The 24,092-nt window shown below is 42.7% G+C and overlaps 1 protein-coding gene across 3 annotated transcripts in view; it reads right to left on the bottom strand.

Annotated features, from left to right (window-relative positions):
- The window catches only part of HAVCR1 (hepatitis A virus cellular receptor 1), a 76,019-nt gene extending 53,093 nt beyond the window's left edge, over window positions 1-22,926 (bottom strand). Inside the window, exons 1-4 of one of the 3 annotated variants that reach the window (XM_036312848.1) lie at window positions 22,258-22,922; window positions 15,944-16,001; window positions 13,001-13,339; window positions 9,451-9,540 (exon numbers count right to left, since the gene is read on the bottom strand). In XM_036312848.1, the coding sequence (XP_036168741.1) occupies window positions 9,451-9,540; window positions 13,001-13,339; window positions 15,944-15,989 (475 nt within the window). In that variant the 5' untranslated portion in view covers window positions 15,990-16,001; window positions 22,258-22,922. Of the gene's footprint in view, window positions 1-5,327; window positions 5,453-9,450; window positions 9,541-13,000; window positions 13,340-15,943; window positions 16,002-22,257 lie in introns of those variants that run through there. The other 2 variants (XM_036312847.1, XM_036312846.1) reach the window with 2 other exon arrangements.
- Window positions 22,927-24,092: the final 1,166 nt, after the last annotated feature.

Below are 24,092 nucleotides of genomic sequence, written 5' to 3'. Positions count from 1 at the left end.
TCAATTCAATTAATAATCAATTAATACTAGTAGCCCTGAGCACAAATCCATGTGCCAGTAGCTCTTTGCAGGGCCTGGCAGCTCCATGCCTGCTGCTCAGAGGCTCTCTGTGGCCCAGAGGCCCATCCGGAGCTGGGAATGGAATGCTTGCCTCGTTGCCAGGACAACACAAGCGTTCTGCTCCAAGGCCTGGCCAGAGGCCCATCCATGACTGGCAAATGCAAACGACTTCCCTCCCTGTTCTCGGGAACTCTGATAAAGGACTTCCTTCCTCTTTCTTGGCTGGCTTTCACCCCTGTGCCTCCACCGCCAGCTCCTCCTATCACACTATCCTCCACCCCCTCCACCCTCTGGCTGCCCGGACTTGACCTTGCCCAGGAGTCAGGGGCCACTCGACTCTGCTCAGCTCGCTGGTTCTTTCTCTTCTTATGCAAGTGTTCCATGACCTGGCCTGGCCAGAGGCCCATCCAAGGCCGGGCACAGAACGCTTGCCTCGTCGCAGCAGCGAGGAAGCAAGCATTCCACCAGGCCACTCACACTGCCCGCTCTCAGCAGCTGCCTCCTTGCCTCCCCCCTCCACTGGGTGACTCCCTGCTGGGGCTGAGAGGACTGGGCACCACCATCTTGTGGCTATGGGCACCACCAACTTTGTGACAGAGTGACAGTTAATTTGCATATTACCCTTTTATTAGAAAGGATTCCCCAGGAGGTCACACAGATCTTTTCTTCTGAATTTCTACTTTAAATGAAGTCAAAAACTTATGTACGTTCACTAAACCAAGTTGACTAATCCACACACTTTTGCAGACACACACTATGTGAAACTAAGTATATAGAAGCTAAATCAATATTAAGAAAATCAACACACCCAGCCTGTATGCTCAGTGGTTGAGTATTGCTCTATGAACCAGCAGGTCATGGTTCCATTCCCATCAAGGTACCATACCCCAGTTGGGGCTTGATCTCCAGTATGGGGCCTGCAAGAGGCAGCTGATTGATGATTCTCTCTCATCATTGATGTTTACCTACCTACCTACCTATCTATCTATTTATCTCTATCTCTCTCTTCATCTCTGAAATCAATAAAAATATATATTTAAAAGAAGAGAGTCAACAGATTCTCTACTGTGTTCAGCAGCCTGGAAGAAAGCCATTTTTCTTACATACATTTAAGGCTCTAAAATCTGAGTTTTAACCTAATGCCCTCTCCTCCATACTCAGCTTATAGCACAAATGCTTCAGATCCCTTATGGCTAAATATACACAAGACTCAATAGGAGTTAAGGAAAAATCAATGTTCCATCAGATTTCTCTGGCTAAGAGGTTGAGACATTTCAGAATCCAGACAACCTCAAGGAGTCAAAAAGTTTTGAAGGTTTTGAGAATCTTCACTAAAGGTTTTCTTTTTAATCTTAAAACTAGAAGGTTTGATTCTGAAGTAGTCCACAGGAGGCCAAGCTATTTCTTGACTCATGTCAAATTATTCTCTATTTGTATTACAATTAAACACTTAACTATCCAAAACTTGAGGTGTGAAGCACGTAGCCTGAATTGAAAAAAGCCATACATTCTAAATTCCTGAAATCCTTAAATCACATATTTACTTTGTCATCAGTATAAACAGCATTTTTTTTTCAATTTTTATGCTACATACTAAAGTAAAGAATGCTAGAAGCAAAACTGTCACTGAGTGACATAAAAAGACAGGATAATTATATAAAGGGCTTTTTCAGTGAAGATCAGGACAAATTCATCCTAATATAACTTCAGGCCTCATGGTAGAAACACCATCCGGTAGTTATACCCACAGTCCCAAATTCAAACTAATGGAGACTGAATCCTGACTCAACCACTTTCTACCCATATGTCTTTCAACAATGAAATTAGACTCTGTGCCTAGGTTCACACAAATATAAAACAGAATTGAATCACACCTATAATGGGTAGGGCTGGCATAAGAATCAAGTAATATACTACTTGTAAAGAACTTAGCAGATGGGAAATGTATTAGGGGCATGGGTAAAAAAGATTGAGGGATTTCGAAGTACAAATTGATAGTTTCAACAATAGTCACAGGGATGTAAACTACAGCACAGGGAATATAGTCAGTAATATTGTAATAACTATATATGGTGTCACATGGATCTCAATTTATCAGGGCGATCACTTTGTTACTTATATAAACATCTAATCATTGGGTTGTACACCTAAAACTAATATATTGTATATCAACTATAATTTAAAATACTAAGTAAATTAAAATTTGTAAAGGAAAAAACTTAGAATGAATCCTGTCACACAGGAGACAGAGGAAATGATGATCTTGATGAAGCCTTACCTTCCAGATGAGGCTCTGACTTCACAGTGGATAAAGGATCTCCACTTCAAGCTCCCTGTGGACCTGTGCTCCACTGAGCCAAGTTCACACCATTCTCATTAGATGTCAAAGAGAAATGGTCTAGGGACTTGTGGGCTAATAATTAACCCCTGGAGAATCTGATTTAAAGAAACTATGGGTCTCTTCACTCTGAAAAATACTTACAGTTACAAACGAAACATGTAATTTGGAATGAGAATTGTCAGCTACTGTGAAGCTTACGTTTGTAACCCAGGGAAGAACATTAATCCGAGATTATACTTCCACCTTATAATAATACCCTGGGTGGTCTACCTCCTCTCATTGGAAGGCCTCTGGGCTCAAAAACATATCATATTCTTTCTCAGGATGTTCTGCAGGTGAACTGGTGCTATAGCAGAGGTGGAGACCCCAGGTGATCTTGGGACCGTGGTGAGCTCAGGTGCAGCTAGAAATCCACATGATAGCAAGTATAAATCCAGCAGAAAAAAACAAGGGCTTTGTGCTGGGCATGAACATCAACAAAGCCAGTGAGGCACTGGGTTCCCCTGTAGACCTGGGCACAAATCTCCCGAGCTCAGAGTTTCTGTCCTTGCTCAAATAGACTCTGACAGGGGAGGGCTTGAAGTCACACTGGAAAAAAGAAATCACCTGTATGAGAAAGTGTATTTCCCAGGGGTTTCACAGGTGAAAAGGAAACCTGTAATTTACATTGAAGCACTCTGAAGACCATGCATATCAGATGTATGTATCTTCAAAAACATGTGTGAGGTGGAGAAAATGTCTAGAACATGAAGACCGACTCTCATTAGCCTAACCCCACTTCCTGGCATAACCTAGACTTTCCTCATAAACCTGTGCTCCACTAAGCCAAATCCTCACCATCTGCATTAGATGTCCAAGATGTCTGAGATTTGGGGATAATAAAAAACCCCTTTGAGAATCTCATTTGTTAAAAAAAAAAAAAAGATTCCTTCACTCTAAAAGTACTTATAAGTGAAAACTGAACGGACATCACCCAGAACCACAGGAACGCTGGCTGAGTGGACGTCCTACAACTAGGAGGAAAGAGAAACGCATACGGACACTCAGAGGAGGCGCAGTGCTGAAGTCAAATTCTGAGGTGTGGAGTGCGCGGAGCGGGCTGGCGGCGGAGGGCGCGGTTGGCGTTTTCAATCGGGAGGGAGTCGCAGACTCTGAGCTCCAGATACGGGGGAGTCTTTAGGGACCCAGACTCAAACGGGAGAAGTGGGACTGTCTGGCTTCGGTCAGAGCGAGTGCAGCTTTCTCTCCGAGCTTTGCAGTGGGTGCTGGGACTCAGAGAGGCAGAGCCCCTGGGGACAGGACTGAGAGCCGCCATAAGTGCTCTCTCCGGCCCACCCTGTTGATCCTGTGCGACCCGCCCCGCCCAAGCCCTGCACACAGGCATTTGTAAGATAGCCTCAGGCAAAGGCTAGATTAGCACCTCCCTAGAGGACAGAAGTTCTCTCACTGCAGACACAGCTGATTCACATAGCCACTTGGCCTGGAGGTCAAACCCTCCCTGGTATTAGCTACAACAATCAAGGTTTAACTATAAGACTGTGCACAAAGACCACTAGGGGGTGCACCAAGGAAGCATAACAAAATGCGGAGACAAAGAAACAGGACAAAATTGTCAATGGAAGATATAGAGTTCAGAACCACACTTTTAAGGTCTCTCAAGAACTGTTTAGAAGCCGCCGATAAACTTAATGAGATCTACAAGAAAACTAATGAGACCCTCGATGTTATATTGGGGAAACAACCAGAAATTAAGCATACACGGACTGAAATAACGAATATTATACAGACTCCCGACAGCAGACCAGAGGAGCGCAAGAATCAAGTCAATGATTTGAAATGCGAGGAAGCAAAAAACACCCAACCGGAAAAGCAAAATGAAAAAAGAATCCGAAAATACGAAGATAGTGTAAGGAGCCTCTGGGACAGCTTCAAGCGTACCAACATCAGAATTATAGGGGTGCCAGAAGATGAGAGAGACCAAGATATTGAAAACCTATTTGAAGAAATAATGACAGAAAACTTCCCCCACCTGGTGAAAGAAATGGACTTACAGGTCCAAGAAGCGCGGAGAACCCCAAACAAAAGGAATCCAAAGAGGACCACACCAAGACACATCATAATTAAAATGCCAAGAGCAAAAGATAAAGAGAGAATCTTAAAAACAGCAAGAGAAAGAAACTCAGTTACCTACAAGGGAATACCCATACGACTGTCAGCTGATTTCTCAACAGAAACCATGCAGGCCAGAAGGGAGTGGCAAGAAATATTCAAAGTGATGAATACCAAGAACCTACAACCAAGATTACTTTATCCAGCAAAGCTATCATTCAGAATTGAAGGTCAGATAAAGAGCTTCACAGATAAGGAAAAGCTAAAAAAGTTCATCACCACCAAACCAGGATTATATGAAATGCTGAAAGGTATCCTTTAAGAAGAGGAAGAGGAAGAAAAAGGTAAAGATACAAATTATGAACAACAAATATGCATCTATCAACAAGTGAATCTAAGAATCAAGTGAATAAATAATCTGATGAACAGAATGAACTGTTGATTATAATAGATTCAGGGACATAGAAAGGGAATGGACTGACTATTCTTGGGGGGGGAAAGGGGTGTGGGAGATGCGGGAAGAGACTGGACAAAAATCGTGCACCTATGGATGAGGACAGTGGGTGGGGAGTGAGGGCGGAGGGTGGGGCGGGAACTGGGAGGAGGGGAGTTATGGGGGGAAAAAGAGGAACAAATGTAATAATCTGAACAATAAAGATTTAATTAAAAAATAAATAAATAAAAATAAATAAAAAAAAATAAAAGTACTTATAGGTAACACACACACACACACACACACACACACACACACACACACGGAACAGAGATTCAAAGATACTGTGAAGTCCATGTTTAGAAACCAATAAAGAATTCATACCCTAGAATCGTAACTCTGCCTTAGCACATGCTCTCAGCTGTCTACATCCTCTCATTGGAGGGCCTAGGGCTAGAAAACACATTAGTTTACTTGTCTTGAATTTCTGCTGCCCTCCTGCTGGCTTTGTAGGAGTAGACATGGAGACCATAGGTGATGCTGGGTCCATGGTGATTTTAGGTGGAGCTAGAAATCAACATGAAAGCAAGGATTAATCAAGCAGCAGAGAATGAGAGCTTTGTGCTGCGCCTACACACACAAACATCCAATGAGAGACTGTCCCCTGCAGAACTGGGCACTACTCTCCCCTGAGCTCAGAGTCCTTGTCCTTAGTCTACTAGAATCTGACCGGGCTGGGATTGAGGACCAGCCTTCAAAAAAGAAACAGCTGCATTGAAAGTATAGATTCCAGGAGCTTCAGATGTGAAAAAGGTTGCTCGGATTATGCACGGAAGCACTTTGAAGACTCTAGCCATGCGTATCAGATTTACATATCCTTCTACACATTAGTGAGGAGGGGAAAGTGTCCAGGGCCAGGACCTGACTTTGTCCTCTCTGTGGTGCATGACTAAGATTTAAACAGTAGTTCCAGGCCCAGAATGTTTACCCAATAAATTTCATTCATTTCAGTCAGTCATGAATACCCTCCCAGGAGTCCTGCACCTAAATTAACTCACACCACAAGTATATGCTAGATCACACAGACCATTTATACATTATACACTTGGTTGAAAGGTGAATTAGACCACCAATGATTCCTTCCCAACTAAGAGATGAAAAAGGTAATAACTTGGGCTCTTTCCATGACAGAGCAGATTTAGGATTTCAAAGCAGTTACAGAAGGTCTCAGAGATACCCAGAGAGAGAGATGGCAGTGGAATTAAGCACAAACACAGTGCCTGGCACAAAAGGCCATCAATGACTGCCTGATCTACAATGTGTACTTTTTCCTCATCAGGCACCTTTTTTTTTTTAAATATATTTTTATTGATTAAGATATTACATATGTGTCCTTGTCCCCACGTTACCCTCTACCCCACCCCCGCTCATGCCCTCACCCCCCCCCCCCCCCGTTGTCCATGTCCATTGGTTAGGCCTATATGCCTGCATGTAAGTCCTTTGGTTGATCTTTCCCCCTTACCCCCACCCTCCCCTACCCTCCCTCCAAAGCCCGACAGTCCAATCAATGCCTCTCCGTCTCTGGATCAGTCCTTGTTCATCAGTTTATGTTGTTCATTATATTCCACAAATGAGTGAGATCATGTGGTATTTATCTGCTCTCCAGTTTCATCCATGCTGTGGCAAATGGTAAGAGTTCCTTTTTCTTCTTCCTCTTCTTAAAGAATACCTTTCAGCATTTCATATAATGGTGGTTTGGTGGTGATGAACTCCTTTAGCTTTTTCTTATCCGTGAAGCTCTTTCTCTGACCTTCTATTCTGAATGATAGCTTTGCTGGATAAAGTAATCTTGGTTGCAGGTTCATGCTATTCATCACTTTGAATATTTCTTGCCACTCCCTTCTGGCCTGCATGGTTTCTGTTGAGAAATCAGCTGACAGTCGTATGGGTACTCCCTAGTAGGTAACTGACTGTCTTTCTCTTGCTGCTTTTAAGATTCTCTCTTTGTCTTTTGCTCTTGGCATTTTAATTATGATGTGTCTTGGTGTGGTCCTCTTTGGATTCCTTTTGTTTGGGGTTCTCTGCGCTTCCTGGACTTGGAAGTCTATTTCTTTCACCAGGTGGGGGAAGTTTTCTGTCATTATTTCTTCAAATAGGTTTTCAATATCTTGCCCTCTCTCTTCTTCTGGTACCCCCTATAATTCTGATGTTGGTACGCTTGAAGTTGTCCCAGAGGCTCCTTACACTATCTTCATATTTTTGGAATCTCTTTTCTTTTTTCTTTTTCAGTTGGGTATTTTTTGTTTCTTTGTATTTCAAATCTTTGACTTGATTTTTGGGATCCTCTTGTCTGCTGTTGGATCTCCGTAGATTATTCTTTATTTCAGTCAGTGTATGCTTAATTTCTAGTTGGTCCTTTTTCATGTCCTCCATGGTCTCACTATACTTATTGAGGGACTCATTAAATTTATCAGCAGTTTCCATAAAATTCTTGAAAAACCTTATAAACGTGGCCTTGAACTCTATATCCAGTCGTTTGCTTTCCTCCATTTCTGCCATTTGTGACCTGTTTCTTTGTCTCCGCATTTTGGCTGCTTCCCTGTGTTGATAGAGTGGCTTTGTGTGCTAGGTGTCCTGTAGGGCCCAGTGAGTCAGCCTCCCCAGTTACCTGAGGTGGACACTCTTGGTGCACCCCCTCGTGGGCTTTGTGCACAGTCTTGTTGTAGCTATGCCTTGGTTGTTGTAGGATCACTGGGAGGAATTGACCTCCAGGGCAATTGGCAGCGAGAATCAGCTGTGTCTGCAGTGGGAGAACTTCTGTGCTGGAGACACTCTTCTGGGGCAAGACTTGCTTCAGTGGGGTTTTGGTGCTCACTGAGACTGCACCCTGAGTGTGTCCCTTATGGATCTGAGGAGTTGTGATCTGGATGGTTCCCCTCTGACCACTGGGTACAGTGGCTCTTGGATCTAAGGAGGTGCTAATTTAGCCTCTGCCTGAGGTTACACAGCAGGAACTACGAAGAGAACTGCAGATTCCCCTTCCTTTTTTTTGGAGTTTGGAAGTGCCCTGATGATGCTCAGCTGTGTAGGAATGCAAGCCGCTGTGGGGCCTTGGGCCTTCTCTTGGAAGCTCTGGGTCTATCTGGCCCGGCTTCAGCTAGGTAATTACAGGTTGCAAATGGCCGGGGCATTCATATGCAAAAGCCTCTGCTGCAGCCTGGGCGGGGCAGGGTCTCAAGAAATCAAAGGGCGGAGAAAGCAGCTATGGCGGAGCCTCAGCCCTGCCCTAAGGAGTCGCAAGTCCCAGTGTCCCGGCAATGGCTGCAAGCACCTCTGAGGGAAAGCCGCTCTCAAGCTCGCCCGCTACCAGACAGTCCAGTATCTCCCCGTATGAGTCCTGGGTCCCCAGAGACTTCCCGGAACCGGATTTCAGAGCCGTCGGGAGCTTGTGTCTCCCTCCGGATTCAAAAAGGCAGCCGCGTCCTCAGGTGCCAGACCCTTCCATGCGCGAGCCCCCGTACCTCTGCACTCCACCTCCGCAGCTCCTCCCGCTCGCAGTGTGCTTTTCTTTCCTTCTAGTTGTAGAATTTACACTCAGCCAGCCCTCCTGTAGTTCTGGATGATGTCCACCTTGTGTTTTTGATGCATTTATCGATTGTTGTGGGAAGCAGCAATTTCCCAGTGTTTATCTATGCCGCCATCTTAGTTTCTCCCATCAGGCACCTTTGTATTCCGCAAGAATCTTCCTTGAATCTCAATTTGAATAACTAGAAAAAAAGAGAACCTTTGCACAGGAGGCCAATGGTTTAAAAGCTCTTCTTTGGAGAGATACAGTTGAATTTGGAATCAAGCCAATTTTTGCTATGCTGTGCAAAAAACATAAATCAACAAATATTTTTTTAGTGTCTATTACATGCAAGGCATTAGTCTAAAGCACAGGTCAGCAAATCTTTAGTAAGTACCCAGTTGAAAGTGTTAGGGTTTGGCGGCTGTAGTCTGAGTGGCTGTTGTTCAACTCTGTCATTGTGAAAGCAGCCATAAACCTACCTGATGGTACAGTGATTAGAAATTGTTCTTTCAGTAAAATATTACAGGTAAAACTAGTGGTGGGCATGTTATCCTTGTATGAAGGGTCCAACTTCAGAGAGGACTAAAGGAATTCCACTCAGATTTCCCTTCTTCTCTAGAATTACATAGATTTTACTCATAAACCAGTGCCAACTAGACCAAATCCACATCATTCGTTGTCCAATATCATAGGTCTTGGTTTTTTGGCTAATGATGAAACCCTTTGAGAATCTTTCTTTTTTTTTTTAATTAGTCTCTTCACTCTGAAGATACCTATTAGATGCATGTAATGTAGGACAAGGTTTCACAGATCACACGAGGCCCTATGGAACCCAGGGAAAAACCTTTAGCAGAGATGGTAACTCTGCCTTAACACATACTCTGGTGGCCTTTATCCACTCACTAGAAGGCTTAAATCCTCAGAAACATATCATTTTACCTGTCTTATGGTTCAGCATTGGTGTTGGAGTTGTAGGAGCAGAGGTGAAGACCTTAGATGGTGTTGGAACACTGGTGACCTTAGGTGGAGCTAGAAATCAACATGAAATCAAGGATTAATCAAGAGCAGGGAACAAGAGCTTTGTGCTGGACCTGTACATCAACATAGCCAATGAGAAGCTATCCTGAAGCGAAGCTGGGCACTGATTTGCCCTGAACTATGACATCCTGTCCTTGGTCAATGAGATCCTTACAGGGGAGTGTTTGAAGAACAGCCAACGAAAACAGAGATAGCTGTATTGCAAGAATATATACTAGGAGGTTCAGAGGGGATAAAGGATACCCAGGATTAACACTGAAGCACTCTGAGAAGACCAACCACGCAAATCAGATTTATGATCTTTGTAAATATTGGGGAGGCAGGGAAAATATCTAGAGCCTGGACCTGTCTTTGTCCTCTCAGTGGTGAATGACTAAATTAAAAAGTAGTTTCTAGGCCCAGAAAGTTAAAAATATATTAATCAATACATAGCATTCATTTCAGTCTTGAGGATACTCTCCGAAGAGACCTGCACCCTAAATGAGGACTAACTCACACCCACTAGCATAGATAAGATCACACAGACACTTATATATTGGCTGGAAGGTAGACTAGACCACAGGTAGTATCTTTGTCTCTTTCCTGGGTCAGATAGGGTGTTGGATTCCAAACCACTTACGGAAGGTCTCCGAGCTACCCAGAGAGTGCTGACACTAGAATTAAGCTCAAACCCAGTGCCTGGCAAAAATGCAGATCAATGAAGGCCTGATTTAAAAAATGTGTACATTTTGCTTAACAGGTACCTTTATATATATAGCTTCCTTCAAACTCAACTCTACTAACAATAAAAGAAACCCTTACAGAGCAGACAATTGATTTGAATGCTCTTCCTTTTAAAGAATCAGTTTCATTTGGAATTAAGCCCATCTGTGCCTTGAACAGACTAAACTCTTTTTCAAAAATTTTTTATATCTATTACGTGCAAGGCATTAGTCTTAAGCAGAGGTCAGCAAACTTCCTGTAAAGGGCCAGACAGTAAATGTGTTAGGCTTTCCTATGGCCTCATTGTCAGCAGCTCAACTCTGTCAGCGTGAAAGCACCACAGTCCAGCTAGTACAAGGAGTGAGTATAGCTGTTCCAATAAAGCTTATCTATTAAAAAAAAAAAATGCTGGGCCTGTTTTGTATGTGATATGGCCCTAGGCTATAATGTTGGCTGACCGTGATCAAAGCCATAGTCAGAGGCTTTTAAGAAGTATTCAGTCTAATCCTTTCCCTTCATTTAAAAACCTAATACCTAATATAGAGAAAAAAGCAAGCATGCAAAAAAATCTGATCAAAGGAGCACAATGAACAATAAAGAAGAGGAAACCAAGACAGATCTAGTAATAAACTTGTCCTCATCAGTAGAAAATATCTTCCCCAGGAAGAAGGTAGGAAGATATAAGGGTAGATGCAGGTGAGGAAAGCTCTAACAGAAAGGTGAGGAGTAAGCTGAGCCTGTGAAAAATGAAAGAAAACTTAAGCATAGACTTGGTTATTGGAGGCTCAAATATCTATCAAAGGAATGGGAGGACTGTAAAGTTTCCTACTTATTCCATTCCATGTCACATTTAAAAATTCAGACGGATTGCCCTGACCGGTTTAGCTCAGTGGATAGAGCGTTGGCCTGCAGACTGAAAGGTCCCAGGTTCAATGCCAGTCAAGTGCATATACCTTCGTTGCAGGCACATCCCCAGTCGAGGGTGTGCAGGAGGCAGCTGATCGATGTTTCTCTCTCATCGATGTTTCTAGCTCTCTATCCCTCTCCCTTCCTCTCTGTAAAAAATCAATAAAATATATTTTAAAAAATTCAGATGGATCAAAATAATTTCACAACTCCCAAAATTTCATAATCATAATCTCTTCTCCATGTGCTGCCTCCCACATCTGTCTATACAGCTCTGTCTCATCAGCTTCTTTGGCTTCTCTGAATTGCTTCCCAGATATAGTTTCCACAGAGTCAGCTGTTTTTTCCATCTGAACTGACCTTATCTTACTTGCCTTTTTAACAATCATTTGTATATTTTTTTAAATTGATTTCAGAAAAGAAGTGGGAGGGAGAGAGAGATAGAAATATCAATGATGAGAGAGAATCATTGATTGGCTGCCTCCTGCATGCCTCCTCCTAGGGATCAATCCTGCAACCCGAGCATGTGCCTTTGACCAGAATCAAACCCAGGACCCTTCAGTCCACATGCAGATGCTCTATCCACTGAGTCAAACCAGCTAGGGCTCTCACTTGTCTTTTTAAAGGAAATAACCTAGTCCAAAATTTGAGATGATGCAAATAAAATTTTCTTAATTTAATAAAAATGATAAAGACACTCAGCTTATTAAGGTCACAAATATTGTATTCTACTGTCAATATAAGACTTTACTGGAAGGAGATTAAGGAAGAACTCAGAAACCTGGGCCATTATAATGACCATCTCAAGAGAGAAGAAATGTGAATTTGCCAGATTTTTATATTTCATGAAAATCTTAAAGGCAACTAATAAATAGTTATTGGGATGCATCAGTTTTTATATTACAACTAGAAGCCCAGTGCATGAAATTCATGCACTCGTGGAGAGGGGGTCCCTCAGCCCGGATTGCAAGAGGGTGCAGGCCAGGCTGAGGGACCCCACCGGTGCACAATTGGGGCCAGGGAGGGACCTTGGGAAGGCTCCAGGGCGTGTCCAACCTGTCTCGCTCAGTCCCAATCGGCTGGACCTCAGCAGCAAGCTAACCTACCATTCAGAGTGTCTGCCCCCTGGTGGTCAGTGCACATTATAGCGAGCAGTTGAGCAGCCTTAGCATATCATTAGCATATTGTGCTTTGATTGGTTGAAGGGATGGCCGGACACTTACCATATTAGGCTTTTATTATATAGAATAATGTCATTTTAATTTTTAAACAAGCAATATCACAATATAATGTGAATTATGCTTCATGAAATCCAAGGTAAGGCAGAGTGTGGAGGTGGGACTATATATGCTTACACAATGCATATGCAACAAGATTGAGCTGGTAATGTATCTACTTGACAATCTCTTATACAATATTGTCTATACATTTGAAAATCTCCATTTTAGGTTTGAAATGTTAAGAAAGGTCATTTTATAAATGTTCGGGGACATCATCTCAGAGAAAAGGTACAGTTGTTTACATTGAATAATTTCAGTTTGAGAAAAATATTCACCTCATCTCCCTATGGAGCCATGAAGGCCTCTTCATGAACTAACCAGCATTTTTGAAGCACTGCTGTAAGAGATAGTCTGCAGACTGGGAAGGCCCTCTAGTCTACACTCCTGGCTCTAGGTTATTTAACACTTCATTCTACACAAGTAAGTAATTCTATTTCCCCAAAGTTATTAAAAAACAGGATTGAGGAACCTCCTCTTTCTTTCTTAAAGGAAGAGAATATCACTACCAAACAGTAAACATCTCAGTTCATGCACATGAAGTGATCACAGGAAGACAAACTCACCTGGCTTTATCTCCAAAAATATATTCTTTTTATAACCATTAAACCACCCTTTGAACTCAATACGGCAACAATAAGTGCCAGTGTCAGACAGGGCTGCATTCTGTATGGTTAGAGACAAATCCCCTCTGGAAATGATTCCATTCATCCTATAACGTTTGTCCTTCTCAAAGGTGACATGGTAGCCATCGGTCATTATGAGTTCATTTGAGCAACTGAATGAAGGACATGCCCTTCGACCCCAGCACATGGGTGAGATTTCATGAGCTGTTGAAAAGATACAGGGTAGCGTGACAGACTGACCCACCACTCCAGTCACATATGACACAGAAACTACAGCATCTGCAAATAAAAACAAAACTGAGTGTGAGGCCTCAATATTTTAATTTTACATTTATGCCCACTTACCTTTTTTATATGGTTTATTTCATTTGTAATCATGTGACTTTAATCTTAAATCTAAAAATTTTTATCAGTTTTTTTCTTTACATCTTTATCAGCATTTTGGTTTTTTGATAGTTGTAAACAACAAATAATTTAACCTTATTTCTATTTTTTGTTAGTCCTTACCCTAAGATATTTTTTCATGGCTTTTTAGAGAGTGGAAGGGATGGGGAAAGACACATAAAAACATCAATGTGAGAGAGACACATCAACTGGTTCGACTGGTTGCCTCCCGCATGAGCCCTGACCAGGTCCAGGTTGTAGCCTGCATCTGAGGTACATAACCTTGACCAGAATTGAGTCTTGGACCCTTCAGTCCACGAGCCTCACTCCACCAATGAGCCAAACCGGCTAGGGCTATTAAACTTATTTCTTTATTTAGGATTGTTTCCTGATAGGATAAATTTCTAAAATAGAAATTATCAGAACGAAGAGCAGAATTACTTTTTCCAAATTTCTTTCCAAAATATTTGAACCAAATGACACTCTATCAGTACATGAGAATGTATTTCATTCTGCATTTGACAGGTATTTGATTATTAAATAAGTAATGTATACATGTTGCTTTTCCCCTTCCCTAAATCCAATTACTATCTCAATGAAATACATTTGAAAATGCCATTGCAATTAAGTTTTAATTTTTATTGCAGTTTTAAAAATGTCTATTCCAAATGAAGTCACCTCATTAACCATCTCTCATAAAAATAAGCAGAGCTAATGTTTTCTTTAAATTATTGTTGGGGCCCTGGCTTGTGTGGCTCAGTTGGTTGAGTATTGTCCCATGCACCAAGAGGTCACCCAATATGGGTTGAGGGTTCATTCCCCAGTAGGAGTTTGCAGGAGGCAGCAGATTGATGTTTCTCTCTCATTGATGCTTCTATCTCTCTCTCCCTCTCCCTTCTCTCTCTAAAATAATCAATAAAAACATATTTTTTTAATATATTTTATTGAGTTTTTACAGAGAGGAAAGGAGAGAGATAGAGAGTTAGAAACATCGATGAGAGAGAAACATCGACCAGCTGCCTCCTGCACACTCCCCACTGGGGATGTGCCCGCAACCAAGGTACATGCCCTTGACCAGAATCGAACCTGGGACCCTTCAGTCCGCAGGCCGACGCTCCATCCACTGAGCCAAACCGGTTTCGGCAATAAAAACATATTTTTAATTAAGTCTTTATTGTTGAAAGTATTACATATGTCCCCTTTCCCCTCCCCCTTGCCCCCATCTCAGGCCTTCACCATCTTATTGTTTGTGTCCATGGGTTATGCATATATGCATACAAGTTCTTTGGTTGCTCTCTTCCCATCCACCCAACCATCCCCTCTGAGATTCCACGGTCTGTTCTATGCTTCTATGTTTCTGGATCTATTTTGTTCATCAGATTTCATTTAAGGACCAACTTGACTGCATTGGATGATAAAGGGGTTTTTTAAAAATATACTTTTATTGATCTTAGAGAGATCATGTCCAAAAAAAATCCAAGTAGAAATCATTCTTATGAGGAGATGAGCATGGCACTGAGCGAGGCCCACTTCCCATGGTGAACCCACAGAATTAGAGAACATTCAATCAAGTACTAAGTTAAGCCACTTAAAAACAAAAACTCTCTCCTGTGGTAATGGCATTAATAACCCCATATTTCACCCGCCTGGTATGGCTCAGTGATTGAGCATCAATCTATGAACCAGGAGGGCAAGGGTCAATTCCAGGTCAGGAGCCAAGCCCTGGTTGCAGGCTCAATAGCCAGGAGGGGGCGTGCAGGAGGCATCCTATCAATGATTCTCTCTAATCATTGATGTACTCCCTTCCTCTCTCTGAAATCAATAAAAATATAATCACTCTATATTATTTTTACTTTTTAAAATATTTTTATTGATTTTTAGAGAAAGAAGCAGGGAGAGGGAGAGAGAGAAACATTGATGTGATAGCAAGACAGTGATAAACTGACTTTTCCATGCCCCCTACCTGGGATCCAGTCAGTAACCCTGGGCATGTGCCCTGACTGGGAATTGAACCAAGACCTTTTGGTGCATGGGGAGATGCCCAACCAACTGAGCCATACTAGCCATGACATATCTTATTTTTAAAAGCGCTATTTGCACTTTGTTAAAAACACATGCACAAAATGTACAATGAAAAACACACACACAAAATGTCTCTTTCCATTCTAGCACCATCTCTTCTTTTCATTCCCTCCTACACCAGGAAAAAGCTGGTTCTATTTCTTACATCCATGTGAGAAGTCCATGTATACCCAGCTACCCACCACCCCCTTTTTTCTTAAATAGAAATGGCAACATATAAGTGTTCTACTTAGCCTTAGATTTTGTGATTCATACCATTTAAGAATTTTTTTTGTTTCAGCCTGGTTCTTTGCTCACTAGTTGACCCATTACCTGCCAACAGAGTCCAAGCATATCCATCTTGCTCCCCCACATCCACACACACCCTGCACTGCCTCATGCCCAGGCCTTCCAAACCCCAGCCCATCTATCACTTACCTGCCCAAAGTAGTATGAGGCTGGGGAAGGCTACCCAAGAAGGCATGATGATATCAGCCTAAAGGGAAGAAAAAAGAGAAAATGGACTGTTTGCTGTGCCCCCAACAGATGGTATGGGGACACATCTTAATTCTCAGATTGCAACTTTTCCTTTCACCCTAACTGCATGCATCACATGAGCCTACCCTGCTATGGATGGGAGACCATGTACAATGGCTTCAGGTCTCTGTTAGCTCAAGGTGGCTGAGAGCTCTGTACCTCCAACAGGCAGGCAAAGCTGCCCTTGGAAGTAGCCCCTTATTTCCCAGCTCCTTTCCACACATAAAGTCCACACCGACTCCCGATGCTCAGAAAGGAGATTAGGGAGGAAACAGGAAGGAAACCAGAGCCAAGCTCAGTGGGGGGACACCAGAGCAAAGACTAGTCCTCCAATGGTCCTGATGCACTTGCCCTTGGGCTCTGAGATGACCGTCTACTGGCCCTTGGGTGGATACAGGGTACTTCTTGCCCTGTGGCCACAATGGCTAGTCCCTAGCCTCCGTTATATCACCAAGTTATCTATTAACAAGGATTAAGTCAGAATGTGAATCACTGTGTTTCATCACTCATGCTACAGGAAGCAACGACTCAGACTGCATCTTATTGAAGGATGTCAGGAGAACATTTCAGAAAGCAGAATGTGGTCCAGGCCCAACGCTCATAGACCCAGACTCAGAGAAAAGCCCCAAAACTGAAAGTCTACCATCATAAATGGGGGGCAGAGAGAGACTGACAAAAGAAGCAGCCACTCCAATCTGGCAAGTAACAGTTTAGCCAAAAAAACTCACATGCAAGCTTCTTCTCCGGTGACTGCAAGACAAAATGGATGCCCAAGCTTCTTGGCAGGGAATTATATCGAGTAAAGGTGGGAAGAAACAATCAAAGATACTAGTTCATGAATGCTACCAGCTATTGGAAATTACTTTACATGCTTGACAAGGTAAGGACAAAGGCCTGCTCCCAGAACTAGTGCATAGCAGGAGGCAAAGCAAGGATACTGATTAATGTCAGAATGAATATCGATTATGAGCAGACAATCAAAGGGGCAGTTTGTGGAAAGCAGCCTCCATTCTGGCCTGAACCAGTTTGTGGGACAAGCAGAAGTCACGTCATAGAACAGTCTCTCCTTACACTCCACCCTCATGACCAGCTCTTACACTCCCATGCCTCCTCCCTTCTGCAAGGTAGCCTACAGGTCAGCAGGGACTTCAGTGGCAGGGAGGTAGCTCAGTTATTGCTAATTGTCTGCACTGAAGACACAGTTCTCAGTAACAGTACAGACACATACAAGGAAAAAGACAAATTAAATAAGCAGCCCAGGTATTAATAACAAAGTTTTTCTTCATGCCTCCTACGCCCTAAGCCTATGGGTAGTAGGTCACCTAGGCTGTGGCCAGATCATTTATTTACTTGACTTTTCATATGTACTATCAAAAAAAGAAATATTATAAGCTGCATCGGGTATAAAACCACAGCATTTGGTTTGGATAATGAATGCCCCCCCACCCCCGACACACACACACACACTCCCCATAAGTGAATGCCACAACAGCAGAATTCTAGGGTCAGAAAGACAAATATTTAGTAGGAACTTGAACTGAGAGATCTCCTTTGAGAATTACACCTGCAGCCTAGCCAGGCTGTGTAAACCACAGGTTGTCCAGCAGGAAGTTGTGCTCTCAGGGGTATGGAAGGGGATAGGAGGAGGAATATGCCAGAAGAGGACCCATTCTCCCCTTTCAATGGATGGGTCCCAACTGCATTAGAATGACAGGGTCCCAACAGAGGCTAAGCAGTTCCTCCCCACGCAGGGATGTGAAGACCTATCCTGGTGGAAAATCCCATTGTAGTGTCTACTAAATGGTCCCTGTTCCAGGGGAAAACGGCTTGGTGTCCTCATCATAACTCCTTGGTCCATGGCAAGTTTAGGGCCTATTCCTGTGTCCTTTGTTTTCTATACCTTTATTTTAACACAAAGAACAAAATTCTGATTTTGTATCAGTTTATTTTTTTTAATATATTTTTATTGATTTCAGAGGAAGGGAGAGGGAAAGAGACAAAAACATTGTTTATGAGAGGGAATATTGACTGGCTGCCTGCTGCTTGACACCTATTGGAGATTGAGCCCACAACCCAGGCATGTGCCCTGACTTGGAATAGAACCAAGACCCCCGGGTTCATAGAACAGCACCCAACCACTGGGCCACACCAAACTGGCTGTATCAGTTTACTTTTGATATTTGAAGTCCATCAAATAAACCCTGGCCAGATAGCTCAGTTGATTAGAGCATCATCTTGATAGGCCAGGTTGTGAGTTCCATAAAAGAATCAACCAATGAATGCATAAATAATAAATAAGTTGAACAACAAATTGATATTTCTCTCTCTCTTTTTCTCTCTCTCTCTCCCCCCCTCTCTCCCTCTCTCACATCAATAACAAAAATTAAAAATCAATTAAAATAATAAATTCACTTAATTAAACCTATTCTAATTTTAGAATGCTTAACCAGATCAGGACAATGGGCCTATACGAGGGACCAGAACATAGGAACAAGCAAGAAAGGGGTGCTGATTTATGTTAGAACTAGAGGCCCGGTGCATGAATTAGTGCTTGGGTGGGATCCTTCAGCCTGGCCAGCAATCGGGGCCGATCGGGCTGTCTTGCCCAGTCCCAATGGGCCATTGGGGCCAGTGGGCAGGGGGAAGGGACTGAGGGAGGTTGGCTGTGGGAGCACACTGACCACCAGGGGGCAGCTCCTGTGTTGAGCATTTGTCCCCTGGTGGTCAGTGCACATCATAGTGACTGGCTGACCATTTGTTCTACTGGTCCTAATGGTCACTTAGGCCTGTGGTTGGCAAACTGTGGCTCGCAAGCCACATGTGGCTCTTTGGCCCCTTGAGTGTGGCTCTTCCACAAAATACCACATGCGGGCGCGTGTACAGTGTGATTGAAACTTCGTGGCCCATGCACAGAAGTCAATTTTCGGCCTGGGCAAGTCTATTTTGAAGAAATACTGTTGATATTTGGCTCTGTTGACTAATGAGTTTGCTGACCACTGACTTAGGCATATATATATCAATTGTCATCAGACAGTCTCTAATGGGGGGTTGTGAAAAGCAACCTCTGATCCAGGCCAAATCCAGCTTGTGGGACAGACAGCAGTTACATCAAGAAAGAGTTTCCTCCACACTTGGGTTCAGATACCAGCTCTGCCACTTAGGAAGCTGGGTATCTCTGTGAGTTACTAAGTTGAGCCAAGCCTTGATTTCCTCATTCCTTAAATACTTGTTCTATCTCTCTTAGATTGTTGTAATGAACAAACTCAAAACTAAACCTAAATATGCATGAATACTACAGCCTCCATTTCTGGAGAATTTACTGTGTCATAGGCTCTGTGCATTTTACTTTCACCCTTAGGCAGGTGCTCTTATTAACCCATTCTTGGAGGAAGAAGCTGAGGTTTGGAAAGATTATATCAGCCTACATATTTGTTTTCCCTTTATGCTTTGTCTTTATATACTTACAGTGGACACTACTGACCCTACCTCAACCACCACCAAAGTTAGGAGACATATTCTGAAATGCTTCACATACAAACAGGTCATGCCTTATTATTTGGGAGGCAAAAGGTTTTAAAACCAGCCCTGGACCATGTGGCTCAGTTGGTTGGAGCAACACCCTTTGCACCAAAAGGTGGAGGGTTCTGTTCCAGGGCAGGATGTATCCAGGTTGCGGATTTGATACCCAGTCTGGGCATGTGTTTTGGAGGCTACTGATCAATGTTCTCTCTCACATTGATGCTTCTTTCTCACTCTCTATTTCTTTTTTCTCCCCCTTCCTTTCTCAATATCAATAAAATAAAGTAAAAAGATTTTGACTAGTTTTGTTATACGCTGAAACTCTGCCAAATCCCAGTAGGTCAGAGATAAGGATTTTCTAATTAAATTAAATACTTTTTACTATTATATTGAGGCTAACAAGTATACCAAAGGATAAAAAAGTCCAGGATTATTCTATCAGGCAGAGATACAGGTAAAATAAGCATTTAACTAATAAAATTGTGCAGAAGGACATAAAGGGCCAATATAATTAGACCATGACACTCCCCCACTTACAACCCTCCCATGACTCTTTCAGAAGAAAAAAAAAATCTAACTCCTAACCTAGATACAAAGGCCCAGTGATCTAACCTCTGCCCAACTCTCATATTTTTCTATCTCTCCCCTGCCCATGGGGTTCCAGTCACTCATGGTTCTTTCAAATGCATCCCTACTTTAGTACCTTCTTGCTGGTGGTGTCTCTGCCTAGATCCCTATTCCTTTAGCTCACCATTTCCAGACTTCCCCTTTTCGTTCTGATCTCTGCTTAAATGTCACCTCAGACATTCCTCATCACTCTCTTTAGTTTTCTACACTGCATTTGTTACCTCCTTTCCTGTGATGTGTGTGTGATGTGATGCACGCACATGTGAGTCTGTGTGTGCGTGTGTGTGTGTGTATGTGTGTGTGGTGTGTGTTGACCATCTCTCTTAGAATTTTCTGTGATGATGGAGTTATTCTATATAGGTGTTGGACAAGCACTTAAAATGAGGTTAGTACAAATGAGGAAGTTAATTTTCTTTTCATTTAACTTTATTTTAATTAATTTAAATTTAGGGAGCATTTGAGATCTTTCTCTCCGGCATCTGTTGTCAATTTGGCTCAAATCAAAACTTATAAAACTTTAAATAAATTAATTTTCATTTAAATAGCCACACATGGCAATAAAATAAAATAAATTTAAAAAGAAAAAAATATATAGCCACACATGGCTATTGTATGTGCTCCAATGTTTGTTCCTATTTCCATATTATACAATGCCCACTTCACAGATGAAGAGAGGCTGAGCAAAGGAATGTGTCGGCTCTAAAGTCACACAGCCTCCACGTAAGCCTAAATACGCAGGTCTTCCTCACTGATGTTGCCCAGGAGAAGCTTAAGCAACTGAGATGTATAAGCCATGAACCCATTTACATGAGACTCTATCTCCCAAGAAATTCAAAGCACTCTAGTTTATGTGAATTTTTCCAATTTTTAAAAAGGATTTTTAAATTATAGTTGATATAAAAGCTTATATTAGTTTCAGGTGTACAACAGAGTGACTAGACATACAAACCTTACAAAGTTATCCCCATGGTAAGTCTAGGACCCGTGTGACACCATACATAATTATTGCAATATTATTGACCACATTCCCTCTGCTGTACTTTACATCCCTGTCACTTATTTTATAACTGGCAGATTGTACTTTTTCATTCCCTTCATCTTTTACACCCCCCCACCTCCTCCACCCCCATCAGGTACCTACCAATTTGTTCTCTATATGTATGAGCTTGTTTCCATTTAGTTTTCTTTGTCCTTGTTTTTACATTTCACATATAACTGAAAACTGATGGTCTTTTTCTTTCTCTGTCTGCCTTTGGTCACTTAGCATACTATCCTCTAGGTCCATTTTGTCACAAAAGGCAAGATTTCATTCTTTTTATGGCTGCGTAATAGTCCTTTGTACATATGTAGCTCGTGTTCTTTATCCATTCATCTACTGACAGATGCCTAGGTTGCTGCTTGTGCTGAATGAAGGGCATTTGGGAGAGATTGCAGGGCGTGCCAGAAGCAGGCCGTCACTCCTGTAGAACGCGAGGGCTTTTCGGGGAGACTATGTGGGCTCTTGTGAAGGGTCTGGAGCTGCCGGAAGAGGCTCCAGCAAGGTGAGCTGTTTGGGTGGGACAGACTCTCAGGGAAAAGCCAGAGCAGGGCAGACAGTGTAGGCCAGGTTAATAGAGAGAGATTTTGTGCCTGCCTGCTCAGGGCCAGCTGGATGGGAGAACTCAACAAAGGGACAATAGCACTCTGTCCCCTGAGAGAGTTCTACCAATCCCTGCCCCTCTAGCCTGTGCCCTAAGGTTAATCCATTGAGTTCCTCCCCTTAGGTCCCAGGCACTTCTGGAGCTGCTGCCTCTGTGCTGGAGCTTAGAGGGCGGGAGTTCGTGTGTACCCTCTGCCTACAGTGCTAGGTCTCCTATAACCCTTCCTCCATCTCAGACATAATCCCCACTGGTGCCCAAAGCTGGATGTTATAGGAACTCTCGGCACAGGTGCCCTGTGCTATGGAGCCTGAAGTGGGGTTCAGACCTCTGGCTCTTTAGGGGGGACCTGTGAAGCCCAACTATCCCTCCCATTCATTCATCACCACACAGGGAGTATGGGACCTTCCCTGACCCCATAGTCACACTTACCTGTGTCAACGTGGTTCCTTCTTTATAACCTTAGAGACTTCTGTTCAGCTGGTCTTCAGGTGGTCTCAGTGACCTTTGTGCAATAATTTCCACACGTTCCTGGAAAGAGGTGAGTTCAGGATTTATCTACTTGGCCACCTTGATTCCTTGGCGCTCTCCCCTGGAATTTTCCCTAACTTCTATTGGCTCTATCATTGTTGCCCTAATATGCCATATAATACTCAGAAAGTTCAAGCAACAAAGTTCTGATTTTCTCTTCTGCATAAATTTCCAGAGGATTGTACTTACACATGAGTTAGGAGGTTTCCAGCTCTTCTGATGGTTTGTCGCCGATCCTTCCCCCAAGGGTTTTTATACCAGTAGATAAAGATAAATTCCTTCCAGCATTCCATTCTTTATCTCTTTGCCACACCTGGACATTAGTCCTTTGGGAAGTATCTTTGAAAGTCAGACTTCTCCAGTCTGACTGGATTATAAGGAGATATTAGTGGACGGGAACAATATTTGTGCTCTGCTATGCTGTTTTTGAAAGGTTCAGCACAGAGAGTGATTTTAGGTCAGACTCTAGACCTGCAAGGCCATTTTTTAAAACTTTATTTATTTATTTATTTACTTACTTATTTATTTTTACTGATTTCAGAGAGGAAAGAAGAGGGAGAGATAGAAACATCAGTGATCACAGAGTATCATTAATTGGTTGCCTCTTCCACTCTCCCCACTGGGGATCAAGCCTGCTACCCAGGCTTGTGCCCTGACTAGGAATCAAACTGTGATGTCTTGGTTCATAGGTCAAACTCTGAGCCACACTGGCCAGGCTAAAAGGCCATTTTGAGACTGTTTATATCTGAAGGGATCTTAAACAATCAGGGCCAACTCCTCAACTGATAATGAATAAACTGAGAGCCAGAAAGAGGACTAGAGGATGGGACCCACAGAAGACACACTGTGGGGCCAACGCAGAAGAGAAAGCCGAGTATGCCTGCTCCTACTCAACTGTTCTTGTCATTTAACAAGCATTATTTCACCAAATATTCATTGAGTACCTCCTGCTAAGCAACCATCATCCTATGCTAAAACAAAGAAACAAACATATAGCCTTTACCCCCAAAAGTTTAGGAAAACAAGCTGCCACCTTAATTAAAAATGAGGTATCCCTTGTTGGTTTTGCTCAGTGGATAGAGTGTCAGCCTGTGGACTGAAGGGTCCCAAGTTCGATTCGGCCAAAGGCACATGCATGGCTTGCAGGCTGGATCCCCAGTAGAGGCATGCAGAAGGCAGCCAATGATTCTCTCTCCTCATTGATGTTACTGTCTCCCTCTCCCTCTCTGAAATCAATAAAAATACATTTTTAAATGATGTAGAGTTACACTGTGCTTCACTATAATTGATATGCAGCTTTCAGATGTTAATAGCAAGTCCACTGAAACTGGAGATTTTGAACTTGTGTATGACAAAGATGTATGGTTGAAAGGGGCCACTTGCTAACCTGACAAGCTCGGGGAAGGCCTGCATGGCGGTTCTGCAAACTCAAAGACCTAAAGTAACCACAAAGGATGGTCTGAAATTTAACTAAAAGCAGTTCTGGTGGGTAGTCACATCCTAGGCCGGTATCTTCCCTGAGTTAAGGTCAATCTTTACCTTAACTGAGCCTATAGTCTTTTTGCATCTACCACAACATAGAAAATATATCTAGATACCATATCATTGAAATGTCAGGGTTACTTGTAACTTCCCTTTTTTCCAGACTCCTCGGGGCACATCAAATGCCCTGTGTGCCAGGACAGATACCACAAAATCCTTCATTTTTACTGTTATGTTAATTGTTGACTGTAAAC

This window comes from Myotis myotis, unplaced genomic scaffold, assembly GCF_014108235.1.
Source record: "Myotis myotis isolate mMyoMyo1 unplaced genomic scaffold, mMyoMyo1.p scaffold_m19_p_6, whole genome shotgun sequence".
Taxonomy (NCBI): Eukaryota; Metazoa; Chordata; class Mammalia; order Chiroptera; family Vespertilionidae; genus Myotis; species Myotis myotis.
This window is presented reverse-complemented; position numbering and strand designations above follow the sequence as displayed.